Below are 18,856 nucleotides of genomic sequence, written 5' to 3' on the forward strand. Positions count from 1 at the left end.
TATGTTGAGCATGCACTAGTGTTTATTTTCAGTATTTACATTGTAAATAACTTGTTAAGTAACAGAACAAGTAGGTAGGAATAAATCAGTAAAGTGCATGGAGGGTTTCTAACTGGTAGACTTAGAAACTTCAACATATAAAGCACATCTAAAATTATGAGAACAATCCCCAACATATCTCAACTCTCAATGATCTCTTCAATCTTTCATTAATGAACATTTCCTGATCTATTTTAATTCTCACCTTTACTTGACATATGTTGGGGTCAACAAGAGGCTTTCATTCAATAGTTTGTGACACATGAAATATTGCATGAAGAATTGGAAAGATTTGAATTACACTTTAGTTTTAGAGGAGAAAGTAGGGGTTTACTTTAGGGACAGGTTGATAAGCCAAAATTTGAGTTAGCACTAGCATCATTCCAAAATATCTCTAGGTAAGTAAATATCAATGCTATAAATCTGCAAAGAGTCCTTCACTGTAAGAGGCCTAGATTTAATTAGTGTGTTGATTCTCAATGTCTCTAATGACAAGAAGACTTCTATGTTTCAATATTTTCTCAAGAACAGGGAAGTATATTTCTTGCTATCACCTTAGCTACGTAACCGGATTCATCCTCCCCCCATGTGTCCTGAATCCCGCATGTTGGACACGATTCTCAAGGGACATGTGTCCAATTCGTGGCTCAAGCGTGTTCGAACATGAGGGATTCGTGGACCTAGAGAATTTGATTCCCCAAAGTAGCATGTGATGATTTTGGGACACATGCCCCTCTTGAAAAGCATGTCGCAGCTCTTTAAAATCCCGATTTGGGTAGCTTTCTCTTCATTGTAATGTGTCTCTCTTGTTGTGGGTGTGTGGGAGCGAGTAGTTTAGGAGCATTTTGGAGGTAATTCAAGCAACCGGTAAGTGCATTTTGCTTTAATCCTCTTATTGCGAGAGCAATTGGAGCACATATGGGAATTTGTATAGTTTGAAAAAGAGCAGGCTTGAGTAGTCCAGGGCAGAGACAATGGTGTACGTGCACACCAACCTTCATCTTATTTACAGGCAAAGGGAGGAGTTGTTGAAGGGAAAGACAAAGATGTGGGATGTGTTTCCTGATGATATGGGTTTGGACAACAGTGTTGAGTTGGCATTGGCCAACTTGGATCTTAATGAGCAAGTGCTAAACCCTGCTACTTTTGATGATGGTGATATTCTTGAGAGGTCATCCTCCACACCAACAAATGCAAAGATTACATTGGATACAGAGTAGGAGGATGCAAAGGAGAGCGGTGGTGATCGTGACACTAATGCTGATTTTGATGATGATGATTGATGAGCTACCTACTACCATGTAGTTTTGTATTTTCCATTTCTATTTGTCATTGGCATTCCTAGTCAGGATTCCTCAAGACTCAGTACCTATGTAACACATTTTGATTTTGATGACTTAATGAGAAAACTGCAGTTTATTGTTAATTTCTTGTCTTCCTCGTATTGGATCACTGATGAATCTGTCACGATCATATTTGTTTGCATGATGTTATAAATTTACAATGTGGAATCTAGATGTATGTCTGAATTTGTATCATCATGAAAATTTGAGTAATATGAAATATCTATTTAGTATTTATATATATATATATATATATATATATATATAGTATTATATAATGTGTCCAACGTGTCTTGTTCCGGGGTTCTACGTGCCCCGTGTTGGACACTCGAATTTGAGTGTCCTGACTGTCCCGTGTCCCCGTGTCTGGTGACTTAGCATTTTAGGGGTGTGAATTAATTGAAGATAGAGTTTGGATTACCCAACAGATGGGAATGTGGATGATTTATTCTGTAACTACTACCTTCAGACAACTATTACGTACAGTGCAGGCTTCAGAGCCTTTTTCATGTTATTCAATCTTACAAAATATGTTTGATGAAAGCATAGTTGACCCAGAGCCGGAACAGATAGCGTAGACATCAGAATAGCACAATGGAAAAGGTGGCCATGTATAATACTAGAATACCGTCCAACAAACAATATCATTACTACCTTTTCATTTTCAAGTTGTTTTTTGATTTGCTGCAATCATCCTCCTTTTCAGCAGCTTTCTATTTTAGTTCAATTTACTAGTATCACGTGACTATCTGTGCCAATTTTATTGAAGACAGTACGGCACATACACGACATGTGGGGACTTTATATTGTCATGTATGATCCACACTTCTCTTGCAGCAGGTAAAGCAAACTCCCCGTCATGAAGTTGGATTTCAAGTTGTTGGCCCTTTTTCTCTGCTTTCACAAGGCTTTCTATTGAAAGCACATGTAAAAGAAGGTTCATAGTTTTGGAAGTTCATAGAATTCCAGAGAAAGCTAAATCTAATGTTAGAGGCATACAAATTTAAATCTTAAAGGTTCCATGAACATACAGTTTTTTTTGCCGGATTCCTGAATTATGTAGAAGAATTTTCAATGTAAATCTAACCTATTATAGTCAATGATGCATTAGCACAAGCAAAGATATGAAAAATAAAGCAGGGACAATGGATCCAGATATAAGGAATAGAATGAACCATGATGCAATAGGAAACAAAATCCAAAAATGATGTAAAATGAAATTTCCGTATAGTCATTTCTCTTGATAAAAGATTATAAAAAGTATTGGTGCACCTGGAGCTTATTCATGACAAGAAGCTGCTCTTTCTGTTGCTGAGCTGCTGACTCAGATTGTTGCTTCAGTTTCTCCGAAGATTCCGCAAGAACTCTTTCTACAGCAGCCTTCAGGTGTGACTCGGCCTTCTCTCTTTCACCCCTCCATTGTCTTCTTTCTTCTACCAACTGTTTTTCAAGTTCTGTGATTTCTGCCCTTTGACTACATATATTCAACCATATTAATAATTGCAATTGAAGCTTGAAGCAACAGTTGAGACATATAACCCATGAAAAACTCAATAATAATAATCCGGATCATCAATGCCATATATCATTAACAAACTGAAAAAAGATGTCGGTTCAACGCTTTCAAGTAGGATATTTACTTGACAGGTTAAGGTAATTTATATATCATATTGTGCAACAAAAAGAAAAATCAAAACTCTATGGTTGAATCACTTCCACATGATAAGGAATAGAATTAAGAGAATACAAGACAAGATTTTAGGATATGGAAGTGATTCAACTTGCTATTTCTAAATAAATAGCTCGCTGCCATGATACGAACAATCTCCTTACCTCTGAAGATTGAATTTTCAGATAAAAGTATTAAGGAGGCTCAACATCTAAATGGACCTATTCAATAACTCCTGGTATAGTGCTCATTTTTACAACAAAATCTAGCACTTTATTGAAAGCCTCAATAGGTGACTTAGACTGTGTGGAACAGTGGGAGTGTCACCATTATCACCTCAGCAATTACTCCCCTTGTTTTAGTAATAGACACAATCCAACAAGGGAGACTTCCCTAGTAGATCTTAGGGATCTACTCCCCTTGTTATAGTAATGGACACAATCTAACATGAACGAGGCTTACCTAGTAGATCTTAGGAATAAAAAACCCAATCAAGTTAAGCTAAGTGTCCCCTAAGGGGTCTACAATGATTTACCACCAAGGAGTAAGGTTAGGCAATCCAGGTTTAGGGTGGTTTTAAGACTAAATTCCAGATTTGAGTTCAAAGGGTCCTGTTGCACCTATTTTGTCACAAGTCCAAGGAAGCAGTTGTACAAAAATTTTCAAAGTTCAAAATCAGCAGCCAACCAGTTCTTATGTCATTGTAAACCCCATTTCTGCAAAGTGTAATGTAAAGGATGCTAGTACAACCATTCAACTTAGGTAAGCCTATGATTTTGGCAATGGATTTCATCCTAGGAGGTTTTTCGTCTCACCGATCTATGTGTGTTTCTAAACACGGATAATCGATAGAGTTTTCCTCTCCAACTTAACCCCAAAGCTAGGGTGGAATTTATTTTCGAAGTATTAGGTGAGTCTTAGTGTACATAGTTGAGTGTATTGTAAAAGTGATTTGGGAATAATTTAAGCTATTTGGCTAAATTATTTTATTACATATCACTTGGTTTACTAGATCATATTGTATCGCAAAATTGTGTAAAAATTATGAGGGTCTATAACGAACGGGTATTCCCACTTTGAGGGTTGAATTTGTAAATTATCTAATGTAAAAATATTTTAGTGCATGGTCATGTTGCACTCAAATTGTCAAAGTCTTAGGGAAGCGGGCGTACCAACTTTTTCAACAAGAATTGGATCACATATCAGCAATCCATGTGTCATGGTCATCTCAGTCTGCAAGTTATATATTGTAAATGATCTTAGTAAAACCTTGAGTCTATGTAACAACTTAGGTAAGCCTATAATTTGATGACAAATTCCATCTTAGGAGGTTTTTTAACTTCACTGATTACCTGTGTTTTTAGACACGGCTAATCAGAAAAGTTTTTTCCCCTCCAGCTTAAACCCCCAAAGCTAGGGTGAAATTTATTGTCGAATTATTAGGTGAGTCCTAGTGTTTTAGTCAAGTCTGATGTAAAAGTAGTTTGGAAATAATTTAAGCTAATTGAATTAATTATTTTATTATAAATCACCTGGTTTGCTAAATCATATTTAGTCGTAGATGGGTTATGTGTCTTGAGGGTCTAAGAGAAATGTGTATTCTCTCTTTGAGTCTTGTAAATGAAAAATCTTATGTATCAAAGGGTTGGAAAAATAATTAAATACCGTAATGTGTAAATCAATTATTTTTTTGGCAAAATAAAATTAAATCTTAAAAGAATAATTTTTTAAAGGTCCTCGACCAAGGGAATATTGTACATTTCAAAAAAATTTGCACCCTTGGACCTTGGTGGTTAAGTCAAAGTCAATTTTTTGAGGAAATTAGCTCAAAACAATTAATTTTGAGCTAATTAAAAATGAATTAAATGATAAATTCAAAAATTCCTCAGAAACAAAAAATCAAGGGCCAATATTAAAAGATCTTGAAGTGTTTATCAATGGCCAAGATTATTTTGACAAAGAAACTAGCCGTTATTTTCCTATTTGGAGGATTCATCTATAAATTAGAGAATCAGTTGAGTCTCTAGTCATGTTGATCTCTGGCCAGAAAATTTCCGCTGAAGCAACTTTGTGACTATCGTCCCGTTGGGAACTATTTTCTCAATCATAATAAAGACTTTGGGGTGCAATTCAAAGTGTTCTTGCTTATTGATTTGTGGTATGTGTTGACTACGGACATCTCTATGTTGTGTTGAATATTGGTAAAATTTGTTTTTTTCATTCGATGGAGATAAAACCATACTATTGATAGTTTTGGGCTAGTCTTAGGTGGTTTGATTCCACATGTGATCTAACAAATTGTTTTTGAGATAAATTCCTAGTGCTTGCAGGTACTTCAGTTCTCGGCTTCCAAGTTCACAAACTTGGGCAATAATCACTGTTGCTTTGATTCCAAATATTTATATGGTGAATTAAATCTTCGCTAAAGCTATAGTATACATTGGGGTTTCCAAAGTATTTTTCTCAAAAATTTAAAATTTTCAAAACCCTTGTATATTTGTAAATCTTGTGAATACTTTTGTAGATCTAACTTGTAAATTATTTTTTCTAACTTGGGTTTCGAGAATTTTTAGTGTTTTGTATATATTTGGGGTTTTGAATTTTTGTATAGTATTTAGGGTTTTGAAATTTAAATTTTTTATATTAGGTATTTGGGTTTCTATTCTAAATTTGTTTAAGGATTGATGAAGAAATTGGCATTGGAGACCTCAGAAACCCTAGATTTATTTTCAAATCGGGGAAAAAACCATTTTTTGAAGGCCCTAGACCTTACTCAACCTAAAAGGTTAGTGTTTGGGATCTATTTTGCAAGCATTAAGAAGGACATAAGCCTTACAAGGGCTAGATCTCATTGCAAACAAGAGTTTCTTCAAAGGATTGACATTTTATCTCTAACAAATTGTTTTGCAACAATTTTGGCTCAAATCTTATGTTTTCAGGTGCCACGTACAATTTTAGAAATTTTGACAAATTTGAACAAGTAATCTACAAGGTCTTGGCCTAGGGTTTGCTTTCCAAACACTAGTTTTCTCACTGTTTTGCTACTGCTGTAATTTTTGTTTCATAACAGTGATACATAAGCCCTAAAATCACATTTAGTTGGTCAAAATACTCTAAAATTGCAAAATTTAAATTTTCTAGAAATTTGGCCACTTGGGCATCAAAGATCTAGCTTAGATCTAAAATTTTGCTTGCTGGAATTTTCTGCGTAAATCACTGAATCAAATCTGTAATTTTTTGAATAATTTACCTTAAAAGACTCAAAAACTAAAATTTTCAGTTTTGGCAATTTATTTTTTTCTAGTTTTGGGCATTTTGGGCACTTGTTGTAGCATCAATAACTTATTGATTTGCTGATTTACTTGTTGCTGTAATAAGTTATATCAGATCTGATTTATTTATGAACACTGCATCTTAAAGTAGTTTAAAACACATTTTACTTTGGCAAGTTGTTGGGCATCTGACTGATCATATCTAGTCATCATTAGCTTATTGTCTCTTGGATTTAAGGTGTTTGCCTTACTGCTGTTATAACTTTCTTATCGTTGTCATAACAGTCATTTGTTACATCTTAAGGGGTCTGAAAATCATAAATTTATGTTGGCAAATCATTGAGAAAATTTTTGTTTCATATTCTTAGCAAATTTAATGATTCAAAGAGATTTCCCTACTATTGAGATAGGACTAATAAGCGCTGAATTTATGAAGTATACAACTGATCTAACATTGGCTTGTTTTGAGTTGAATATGAAAATTTGTTAACTTGGCACTTAGTCACTCAAGCCCTAAATCTTCTAATCTTGTCTAAAGCTTAAGATATTGTGGTTATAAGCATTGATTGAATCCAATTGAGCATCTCTCGATAGTTAGCATTGAATAATAAGATCACAAAATATCTTGTTGAAAATCATCTTTGGTAATTGCGGTTGACATCTTGTAACCATTGGTTAATTGATAATTGGATAAATTGCTCTAAGTTCTTATCACAAATTGGTTAAGCATCTTGTGGATTAATCTATAATTGAAAGCTTGCACTTGTATCCTTAAGCATTTATCTTGTTTAAGATTGTCATATCATTATTGTTAAGTACTCTGGCTATAATATAATTTACATTAAGTACTTAAAGAGCCCAAACAAATCTTAACTCAAGATAATCTCACCCACAATCTATTGCATCAGCACATTAGATTTAGATTGCATTAATAATTTACCTCCTAGCATAAGCTAGGTTGATAGAGACATAGGACAACCCTTCTTATTAGCTTGAAGGGGCCTCGACAACTCTTTGGTGGTTAACACGGTGACCTTGCAGTTGTCAGAGCCACAGTCTCTGCAGCGCCGGAGGCATAGGGTGATAGTAGCCTAACAAAAGGTATCGTTAATCAGGCCCTAGCCTACTTCCTGTTGGCCTCCTTCCAACAACCTAACTTGGAGCCCAACTTCAAAATAGTTAAGGGATGGTTACACTTAGACAAGGCATTTATCTAAAATTTACCAAGATCACTACATCTCACATAGGTCCTAGGATTTGCATATCATATAGGTTAGTCAATCATTCAAGCAACGGGTGTCCATCTAGTGATTAGGTTCCATTTTATAAGAAGCAAGAATTTGTGACTCCATTACGACATTAGTCGCATAATAGAAAATCTAATCTAATCAATAATCTTGTTTAATTTCAACCAAGTGGCTAGGCCACTCATCTTTGTCTCCCAAGTAAGTTGGTTCTCAACTTGCTTTCCTTCACTTCATTCCATAGGGACTACCCATGTTAAATTTGGAAATTAGGGCCAAACTTCACCTTGGACAGCTCATATGAGGCAACTGATATTTTTATTGGATTCCTCTCTCCGAGAGGTGTAGAATCGATCTAAAGATCATCTCATTCTGACATGTACAAATGGAATTATGAATTTATTTTGTTTATGGACAAATTGTCAGGGTCGACCAACAATCTAATTTAGGCTCTCAAGCCCACAATGTTGCATATAAATACAAGGCGCCTCCTCCTCATTTTGTCACTTCACTTCACTCACATCTCTCTTTTCTTCATTGATTGGGTACAGATTTCTAAGGCAGCTCTCCACACGTACGAAGAAGGGCAGTTTTGTTCCTGCATTGACCAGCATTGATCGAAGTTGTAGGAAGGGTTTTTACTAGTGTTGACCTATTTGATTGCGGTTTTGTGAGGGTTATCTCTGTTTGGGTAGGCCGCATTTCTGGGCACAAAAAATGAGGCAGACCGTACTGTTTGACCAACGTTGACTGCAGAAGGGTTTGACTGCAACATTGACTTTCATTTACCAAGTTTGACTGGATATTTTCAGACTGTTTTTGGGCTGATTTGACTTGCTGTTGGAGGTCGAGTTGACCAAGTTTGACAGAGCTGTTTTGGAGGTCAAATTCTGCCTTGTTGACCAACATTGACTTTCTAGTTAGGGCTTTCTGTCACTGTAGTTTGTTGGGACAAATTTCACTGTGATTGGGCAACTGAATATTTCATATTGTACTCTCTCTCTCTCTGTGCTGAAATTTTGAAGAATAATAAGAAGAATTGATCAAAGGGTTTCCCCACATTGGGGTTTGTCCCTGGCTGGTGCCATATCTTGTGTCCTCTTGTCATGGCTTGTCTTCTACTGTTATTGTTTATGTTCTATCTGCATTTTACTATCATGTTGATGTGATTGCTAATCTAGATATTGATATTGGGATAATAAGAATATTGAAGTAAAATTTTTCTTAAGCATAGAAAATACCATTGTTATCTAAAATTAACATGGTATCGGAGCTGAGGTGAAGACAAAGCCCACGCAAAAGTGAAAAGAGCAATCACTGAGATTTGTTGGACAAGGACAAGAGTTAATGGCCTCCACATCCTACTTCAACTCTAATGACAAGCTTCATGATAAGTCTGATTATCATGCATGGAAGATGTCTTTTGATTTGACTTTAGAAAAACAAGGTGTTATGGACTATGTGCAGGGAAAGATTTTTTAACCTCCTAATGCATCGACTGCTGCTAAGACAAAGTACAAGAAGGGTGAAGTCAAAGCAAAGAAGATCATTAGGGATTCTATTCATAAGCATTTAGTTGTTTACGTCTCCGATTTGAACACGTCAAAGGAGATATATGATAGGTTGGTTGGCATGTTGAAAGCTAACAATGCAAACCAAGTTCTCTTTCTCAAGAACAAGCTGAAGGACATCAAGAAGGGAAGAGGTGAAGATATTCAATCCTACTTCATGAGGATTACCGAGATCAAAAATGATATTCTTTCGATTGGAGAAGCTATTGCTGATAGGGAGCTCACTCTCATTGCCCTTGGAGGACTCCCTCGTGAATGGCACGTGTTCAACACTACTATTCTTAACAATGATAAGATTCCAGGTTTTGAAGAATTGTTGACTAGATGTTCTCAAGAAGAAACAAGGATGATGGAACTAGATATGCTTTCCAATAGGAATGATCCTACTGCATTCTCTGCTCATGCCAAAAAGAAGAACAATGTAGGTTCAAAGAAGCAATGTCAAGGAAGATTGGGTGTCAAGAATGGAAGGAAGGGAAGATGCTTCATTTGCAACAAGTTTGGCCACTATGCCAGGGAGTGTCCTAATAGAAGGGATACACCTCATGATGATGACAACCACAAAAACAACAATTTCAAGGGCAACAACAATCAAAGGAATGATAGATTCAACAACAAAGGAAAAAGCAATGCTCCCTCTCCTCAACAAGGAAATGGTCGCCCTCCCAAGAGATCAAGAAACACCAAGTATGATGAATCTAATGTTGTTGATAACAAGTAAAAAGAATTTTATCTTATATCTACCCTCTCTATTGCCTCTCCTCCGGACACCTTGGGAAATTGGTTGATTGATAGTGGTGCCTCAAGGCACTTCACTAGGTATAAGGAAGCTCTTTCAAATCTAATTGAAAATGATAAAAATTTGGAAATTATCTTTGGAGACAATGCCACCTATCCTGTGAAGGGAGTTGGGAATGTTACTCTTCAATTGAATCAAGGTAACACCATTCATCTACAAGAAGTACTATATGTACCCGATTTAAAGAAGAACTTGGTATCTATCTCAACGATGGAGGACAAAGGATTCAAGGTGGCATTCATCAATGGAAAGGTCGTGTGTGGAATAAAAATTTCAAAGATGCATTTACACTTGGATTTAGGGTTGATAACCTATATCAAATTGGAGGAAGTCCATCGGGAGCTATGTCTTGCGACACATCACTTCAATCCGAATTATGGCACCGAAGGTTTGCCCATCTACATTATAAGGCTCTACCCAATGTGAGGAAAATGGTGACATGTATGCCCGAATTTAAAGTAGAACAAGAAGGTGTTTGTCAAGGGTGTGCCGAAGGCAAGCATACAAGGGGACCATTCCCCTCAAGTGATAGCAAGACCACCAACATATTGCAATTGGTTCATTCTGTTCTATTTGGTATAATGCCCGTAAACTCTTTGGGAGGATATTTATATTATGCTATCTTTATGGATAATTTCTCTCGTAAAACTTGGATTTATTTCTTAAAGAAGAAGGACGAAGTATTCTCATGGTTCCATTCTTTCAAAGCTTTGGTCGAAAATCAAACCGGGAAGAAGATCAAAATATTGAGGACCGATAATGGATTAAGAGGGAGACTACTACCGCATATACTCCCGAGCAAAATAGTGTTGCTAAAAGGAAGAACCGTTCTATCGTAGAAGCCACACATGCCATGCTTCATGATCAAAGCCTTTTGAAGTTCTTATGGGTCGAATCTGCAAACATTGCCATGTATGTTCAAAATAAATGCCCTCATCAAGCGTTGGACTCCAAAACTCTCGAAGAAGTTTTCATCGGTAAGAAACCTGATGTTTCTCACTTTAGAATTTTTGGTAGTCCTGTATATTTTCATGTGTCAAAAGAAAAGAAAAGCAAATTGGATGATTTTGGGAAAAAAGGAACATTTGTGGGTTACAGTGAAACTTCTAAGACATATAGAATCTATGTGCTTGGTCAAAGAGAAGTAGAGATAAGTCATGATATCACCTTCGATGAGGATGCTACCCTTGGAAAGATTAGTAACCTTCCTCTTCCAAGGAAGGACAAAGAAGCAGATTCAGGAAAACAGGGAGAACCGCAGTATGAGCCAATGCCCGATGTTGAAGAACCAATGGATCCCATTGATCCACCCCCTCATGAGCCCTCCTCGAAGAGAAGACCCTCATGGCTTAGGGAAACTCTCGACGATGCCAAGAAGCATGTTACACCAAGGGGAACATTCCGTGAAAGCAAGAATCCGAATAGGTACCAAGGATACTTAACTGCAATGAGCACCATTGTTCAATCTCAGCTTGGCACGTTCGAAGAAGCTGTGAAGCACCATGTTTGGAAGGATGCTATGAACGAAGAGTATGAGTTGATTATGAATAATGATGTCTGGGATGTGGTCCCTAGACCCAAGGACAAATCCGTTGTCACCTCGAAATGGCTCTACAAGATCAAACATGGCGCTGATGGAAGTGTTGAAAAGTACAAGGCTAGATTTGTTGCTTGAGGCTTCTCTCAAAAGGAAGGTGTGGACTACAATGAGATATTTGCACCTGTTGCCTGATATACCACCATCCGTTCGATTATAGCCCTTGCTACCTAGCAAGGATGGAATCTCCATCAGATGGATGTCAAGACCGCCTTCTTACATGGTTCAATTAAGGAGGAAGTCTATGTAGAACAACCTGAGGGGTTCGAAGTTCAAGATCGTCAAACACATGTATGCATATTTGTTAGAAATACTGAGAGGGGGGGTGAATCAGTATTCCTTCGCAATTAGCACTTTTTAAATCTTTCAGAGCATTAGTTAATCTTCAATTATTATTAATGTTTATGCAGTAAAAATAGAGCACAATAGGCACAAGAATTTTAGGTGGAAAACCCCCTCCGGTTAAAAAACAACCGAACATTTTTCTAATAAATTCTTTAATCTTCAGCGCCAACTAAAATGAAAGTTACTGTAATATCCCTTATCAGGGGTATCCCTTAAACACAAGCAAACTCCAACCAGAGATGGACTGGAAGGGCGTTTACCAGATATGTCGCCTCTAAAAAGAGGACGAGATTTGGAGGCTACTTGGCCCTTTCCAGACTCTGTTTAAGAGTATAGGAGAAAAACACACAAGTGGTATAGTAGCCGGGGAGCTCAAAGAGATTAAAATAACAGTAGTGCAACATACAATAATGTATACATGGAATATAAGCAGATACTCGAGAAATGCAGAGAGAAATGCTAAGCCATTTTATTATACTGAGTAATGGAAAGAGTACAAGAGGTGATAAAAAAGATAGCACCTCGACTTGCACAAGGCAAGAGAAGAAATACACTTAGAATGGTAAGGAAATGGCCTCTCTTTGAACTGCGTCCAAGCTACCGGAGAACTGCTGTGCTACTGCTACCGCTGGAATCAAGTGAGGATTTGGGGCTATTCCCCTCCTCAAAAAATGTTGAAACTCTGGAATCAACCTCTGCTCAATAAACCCAGAAAAGCCCAAAAAGATTTTCTCAAATAATTGACCCCCGAAAATCACCCCCTTGAGGATCTACGCTATCCCTCAAGGCTCTGCGCTGTCCCTGAAGAGAATCCTCCAAAACTCTACCCGAGACTTTGCCAAAATCCTCCAATATGCAAGGGTTGATCCCTTGCTCAATCTCCAAGCTCAAATCCTCCACATAACCCAATCCGAAGATCCTACCAAAAGACACTGCGTCCTCCCCTCTCAAAACTGTGCAGTTATCAAAATGCTCAGTTCCTCCTCAACTCCAGAGATCGCTCCTCTTGCAAAATACTGATGGAACTACCTTGCCCGAGCAGGCACTCGAAGTCCCTCGGGCTAAGGATGAGATCTCCAAACAGAGACACTCGATGCACTAAATAGCGCTGCAGACAGGCTAAACAGCCAGCGTGCTTTAAGTCGAAGTGACTAGCTCAAATGCAACATAATCCAATGCCCAAATGAGGAGGCTCCTCTCTCCTTTATAGCGTTGGCCTCTCTCAAAACCCTAAGGCCCACCTCCTCCAACGTAGCCTCTCTCTTGCCACGTGCTCCTTCTCCATCTGCACAGTCCCTCCAAGTGTCTACGTGGGCCCCCTTCTCTACGTGGTCCTTTGGCCCCCTTGGCTCCCCTTTTAAGTTACAACGTTGTGCTACTAGAGAGTGACTTTATTCAAAAAGTGAGTTATGTTCCCCTTTCCTCACCCTTTTATTTATAAATAACTATAGAAGGCAAAATTGAGAAAAATTGAATATTCCAATTAGCCATGGCTAATTAGGAATATTATAGTCTCCCCCAGCAAAATGTTGCTTGTCGTCAAGCAACTGAAGTGATGGATGCTGCAAAAATTTTTCACTCTCCCAAGTGGCATCCTCATTTGGTAAATTCTTCCACCTCACCAAGAATTCCCGAACCGTCCTGCTCCGCAGTTGCCTCTCCCTGGTATCAATAATAGCCTCTAGTTGCAACACCAAATGCCCCTCATCATCCGTGGGTGGTAGCTCATCTGTCACTGTCACCTGCTGCCCCAATGCCTTCTTCAAGCATGATACATGAAAAACGTTATGAATCTTGCTGTCTTAGGGCAGCTCCAACTCATACGCAACCTGTGCAATCCTGCGTATCACCCTGTATGGCCCACAAAAGTGGGGCTTGAGCTTCTCAGCTCCCTTCTACTTCAGTGACGACTGTCAGTATGGTTGTAATCGTAGGTAGACCAAGTCCCCTACCTCAAACTGTCTCTCCACCCGACCCCTGTCAGCATACAGCTTCTGCTGGTTCTGTGCTGTAGCCATATTATCCTTAAGAGCTCGTAGAATATCCTGACTCTCTTGGATCCAAATCTTAGCTCTCAGAGCCTTGCTAGCACCAAACATCACGTCAGCAAAAGATAAAGGATGATATCCATACAAAGCATAGAACTGTGACATACCAATGGACATGTGATGTGTAGTGTTGTAGCAATACTCCTCCAGATGCAGCCACTTCAGCCATGCTCGCTGCTGCCCACTGACATAGTTACGCAAGTAGCCCTCCAGCCACTTGTTAACTATCTCTGTCTGCCCATCCGTCTGTGGGTGATAACTGGTACTCGGTGTCAACTTTGTCTCCACCAACTGGAAAAGCTCCTGCCAAAACCCGCCCATGAAACGACTGTCCCTATCACTAATGATGGACTTAGGAAGACCATGTAGCCTGAAGACCTCTCTGAAGAACAGCTCGGCCACCTACGCTGCTGTGTAGTGTGCGGATATGGCGAAAAAATGTGCGTACTTTGTCAATCGATCAACGACGACAAAGATACAATCCTTGCCCTGCACCATGGGAAACCCTATGATGAAGTCCATCGAAATACACTCCCATTTCCCCTCTGGAATGGGAAGAGGCTGCAATAATCCTGCGGGATGGTTCATCTCCCCCTTGTTCCTCTGGCAAATATCGCACTCCCGGATATGCTGGAGTACGTCCTCCTTGAGGCCCTTCCATGAGAACCTCTCTCTAATGGCCCTGTAGGTTTTGGTAAACTCCTGATGGCCAGCCAATGGTGAATCATGTGATGCCTGAAGTATCTTCTTCTTAAGCTGAGATCCCTCAGTCAAGAAGATCCAGTCCCTATAGTAGATGATCTCATCGACTACCCTGTACCTATCATCTGCCACCTGCCCATCCAGAACCTCACATGCAAATCTGTCCTTGGAGTACTCTACTAAGAGTCAAGCCCTCTAGTCTGTGTACAAGTTCATAAGAGACAACGTGGCCGGTCTACATGAAAGGGCGTCTGCTACCACGTTGTTCTTACCCTTGACATACTCAATGTCAAAGTCATACGCTTGGATCTTACTGATCCACTTCTGCTGCCTCTCCTGTCGCTGTTACTGCTCCAAAAAGAACCTGAAGCTGTTGTGATCAGTCCTCACCCTGAACCTGTTACCCACTAAATACTGCTGGAATTTGGCCAATGCATGCATAATGGCCAGCATCTCCTTGTCGTATATAGAATACAACCTCTCGTGCGGAAGGAGCTTCCGGCTCTCAAAGGCTATAGGGTGACCTCCCTGCATCAACACTACACCAATCCCCTCTCTCGATGCATCACACTCCAAAACAAATGGTTGCGAAAAATCTGGCAATGCAAGCACTAGGAAACTGCTCATAACCTCCTTGAGCCTATCAAAGGCTCGCTGCGCTGTATTCGACCAACTAAATGCCCCCTTCCTCATCAGATCTGTCAGGGGTGCAGCAAGCTGTGAGAAACTCTTGATGAACTTTCGGTAGTAAGTACAAATGCCAATGAATCCCCGAAGTTCTGTCACGTTCCTCGGCTCCGGCCAATCTCTAATGGCCTTGATCTTCTCCTCGTGGACTCTCACTCCGTCCACCCCTATGATGTGTCCCAAGTACAACATCTTCGTCAACCCAAACTCACACTTGGAGAGCTTGGCATAGAACTGCTGCTCCTCCAAGATGCGCAACACTGTCTCAATGTGCTGGAGATGCTCCTCCCAAGTCCTGCTGTAAATGAGAATATCATCAAAGAACACCAACACAAACTTCCTTAAGTGACTACGGAAGATGTGATTCATGCAGGACTGGAATGTAGCTGGGGCTTTGGTTAGCCCAAAGGGCATCACATAAAACTCAAAGTGCCCATAGTGACACCTGAAGGCAGTCTTGGGAATGTGCTGCTCCCTCACGTGAATCTGATGGTACCCAGATCTCAAATCAATCTTTGAGAAGAACTGTGCTCCTCTCAACTCATCCATCAACTCATCAATCTTGGGTATGGGGTACCTGTTCTTCAGGGTCTTCTTGTTCAGGGCCCTGTAGTCAATGCACATCCTCAATGTGCCGTCCTTCTTCTTCACCAACACCACGGAAGAAGCAAAAGGACTCGTGCTCGGCCGAATGTGCCCAAGAGCCAGCAACTCCTGAATGGCCCGCTCAATCTCATCCCGATAGGCCTTGGGATGCCTATAGGGGGTAGTAATCACTGCCTGTATGCCCTGCTCAAGCTCAATGGTGTGCTCAAACCCCCAGTCCGGTGGCTGTCCCGGCGGAATCTCCCCAAACACTGTGGCATACTGGTCAAGGATGGATTGTATCTCTGGGTGCACCGTCGGCCCTGTAGTCTCGGCCACTGATGCACGCAGCTCCACTGCCCACTCTACGTCTCCCTTCCGGAAGACTGCCTCCATCCGATGAGCCGAAACAGTTTGAGGCGGATATGTGTGTTGTCCCCGTATCTTCTCATGCCTCCCTGTCTTCTCATCATCCCACTCCATCTCTAGGGCCCTCCAATTTGTCGTGGCCTTCCCTAGAGTGATAAGCCACTAAACACCCAGTATCATGTTGGTGTCCGGAATATTGACCACGAAAAAGTGGTCAGTCAGTGTGTAGGTGCTCATCGTCACTGATAACTCTGGGACATAACGAGCACACACCATGGTCTGATCTCTTGGGACCAAAATTGAAAAGCCATCGAAGCTCTTTGTCTGTATACCTCTCCGCTCAACCATCTGTGCATCGATGAAGTTGTTGGTTGCCCCACTATCAACCAAAACTGATACTCGTTGGCCACGTACTATCCCCCATACGCGCAACGTCAAATACTTGGGAACTCCTCGCAATGCTGCAAGGGCCCCTCCGGTAGGTGCAAAAGCTGCACCACCTGCTGCTGGTGGTGGAGGTGGCAAAGGATCCTGCGTGGCATGACTATCTCCTGCCTCCACATCATCCTCCTCATCCTCTTCCCCGCTGCTCTCAGAGAAGACCTCAATAAAATGTGCTTTGCCAGCAGCACATCTATGTCTCGGTGCCCACGACTCCTGACAGGTAAAGCACAACCGCTTCTTCTTCAGCTCCCTCCTGGCATCATCATCAATCTGTGCTCATCCTGGATTCCCCTTTGGAGGCGAAATCCTCACATCCTTCCCCTTAGGCTGGAAAGCCTGTCTCTGGGGGTAAGGTGTTCGGGTCCTGGGTAAGGCATCCTGTAAGTCCCGGGTCCTGCTAATAGCATCCTGGAGTGTGGCTGGTCTAGTGGATCTGACTAGACCCCGAAGTGGCTCTGCTAACCCCTCAACAAACATGTAGATCCTCCGTGCCGCGGATAGATCTGGCACCATCACTGAAACCCTCAAGAAGTCTGCAATGTAGGTCTCTGGGTTCCCGGTCTGTTTGAGCCTCGTCAGCTCAACAAAGTGTTGTTCTGGATCCCCTTGGTCAAACCTCTCTATCAATCTCCTGGTGAACTCGGCATATGTCGTCACTGTGGAGTGTCCGAGTGTAACCATTCCATGGAACCACCAGTCCTGGGTCTCACCATCCAAATGTAATGTCACCACCTTAATGGCCTCTGTCTCCGACATCTGGTTAAGCTGGAAATAGATGTCCATCTTCTCCACCCAAGACTTAGCCGAACTGTTTGATGAGCCATCAAACATAGGCAAGTGGAATCTACTAGCTATGCGGTGGGTGTCTCCATCATGATAATGCCGGTATCCTCTGTGATGGTCACGGGGTCTACTACCCCGCTGGAGCTGGACAAAGTCTCTGAATGAGAGAGCATCCCTGAACTCCTGCCCATAGGCCTGGTACTCTGCAAACTAATCACCCATATGACTGGGCTCTGCCTCCTGCTGGGCTCTGGCCCCCGTGTCTGCTCCTAGGAAAGTGAGCATAGTAGAGCGTGTAGGGGCATGTGAGGCCATCTGCTGAGTAGTATCACGCTGAGTGGCACCCTGCTCTGGCAAATGGTGGAATGTACCCGATCCCTCACCAACCTGGAAAACCCGTGGGTTCTCACGCTGTCTAGCCTCCACCGCCGTGAATATCTGCCCCATCACCTCTATCTGCCTCGACAGATCCTGCACTGATTTGAGGAGCATGTCCACAAATCTCTTCCCATCCTCATCTGCCATCGGATCCTCCTGCTCTGCGTCCACCACAGGCTCCTCCTGTTCTGTGTTCACCACCCGAACACAGTCTCCCTCTCCATAGGTGTTCTCCAACCTACGCTCAATATCTCTGTATTTCCTACCTCTGTAACAGATGTAGGGCTTCTCCCTCGGTGTCATAGATTGCTAGCTCCACAGGCTGAGCCAAATCTATGCTCTGATACCACTGTAATATCCCTTATCAGGGGTATCCCTCAAACACAAGCAAACTCCAACCAGAGATGGACTGGGAGGGCGTTTACCAGATATGTCGCCTCTGAAAAGAGGACGAGATCTGGAGGCTACCTGGCCCTTTCCAAACTCTGTTTAAGAGTATAGGAGAAAAACACACAAGTGGTATAGTAGCCGGGGAGCTCAAAGAGATAAAAATAACAGTAGTGCAACATACAATAATGTATACATGGAATATAAGCAGATACTCGAGAAATGCAGAGAGAAATGCTAAGCCATTTTATTATACTGAATAATGGAAAGAGTACAAGAGGTGATCAGAAAGATAGCACCTCGACTTGCACAAGGCAAGTGAAGAAATACACTTAGAATGGTAAGGAAATGGCCTCTCTTTGAACTGCATCCAAGCTGCCGGAGAACTGCTATGCTACTACTACTGCAGGAATCAAGTGAGGATTTGGGGCTATTCCCCTCCTCAGAAAATGCTGAAACTCTGGAATCAGCCTCTGCTCAATAAACCCAGAAAAGCCCAAAATGCTTTTCTCAAATAGTTGACCCCCGAAAATCACCCCCTTGAGAATCTACGCTATCCCTCAAGGCTCTGCGCTGCCCCTGAAGAGAATCCTC

At 41.0% G+C, this 18,856-nt stretch overlaps 1 protein-coding gene across 3 annotated transcripts in view; it reads right to left on the reverse strand.

Moving 5' to 3' along the window:
* LOC149220267 (uncharacterized) overlaps positions 1-18,856 on the reverse strand; it is a 519,697-nt gene that overhangs the window by 80,779 nt on the left and 420,062 nt on the right. For all 3 annotated transcript variants that reach the window (XM_089384738.1, XM_089384737.1, XM_089384736.1), the window contains exon 8: positions 2,655-2,856. In XM_089384738.1, the coding sequence (XP_089240864.1) occupies positions 2,655-2,856 (202 nt within the window). The remainder of the gene's footprint in view (positions 1-2,654; positions 2,857-18,856) is intronic.

Source organism: Pinus tabuliformis, chromosome Q (genome assembly GCF_031772625.1).
Source record: "Pinus tabuliformis cultivar Carrire ecotype Pingquan chromosome Q, CPIR1, whole genome shotgun sequence".
In the NCBI taxonomy this organism is placed as follows: Eukaryota; Viridiplantae; Streptophyta; class Pinopsida; order Pinales; family Pinaceae; genus Pinus; species Pinus tabuliformis.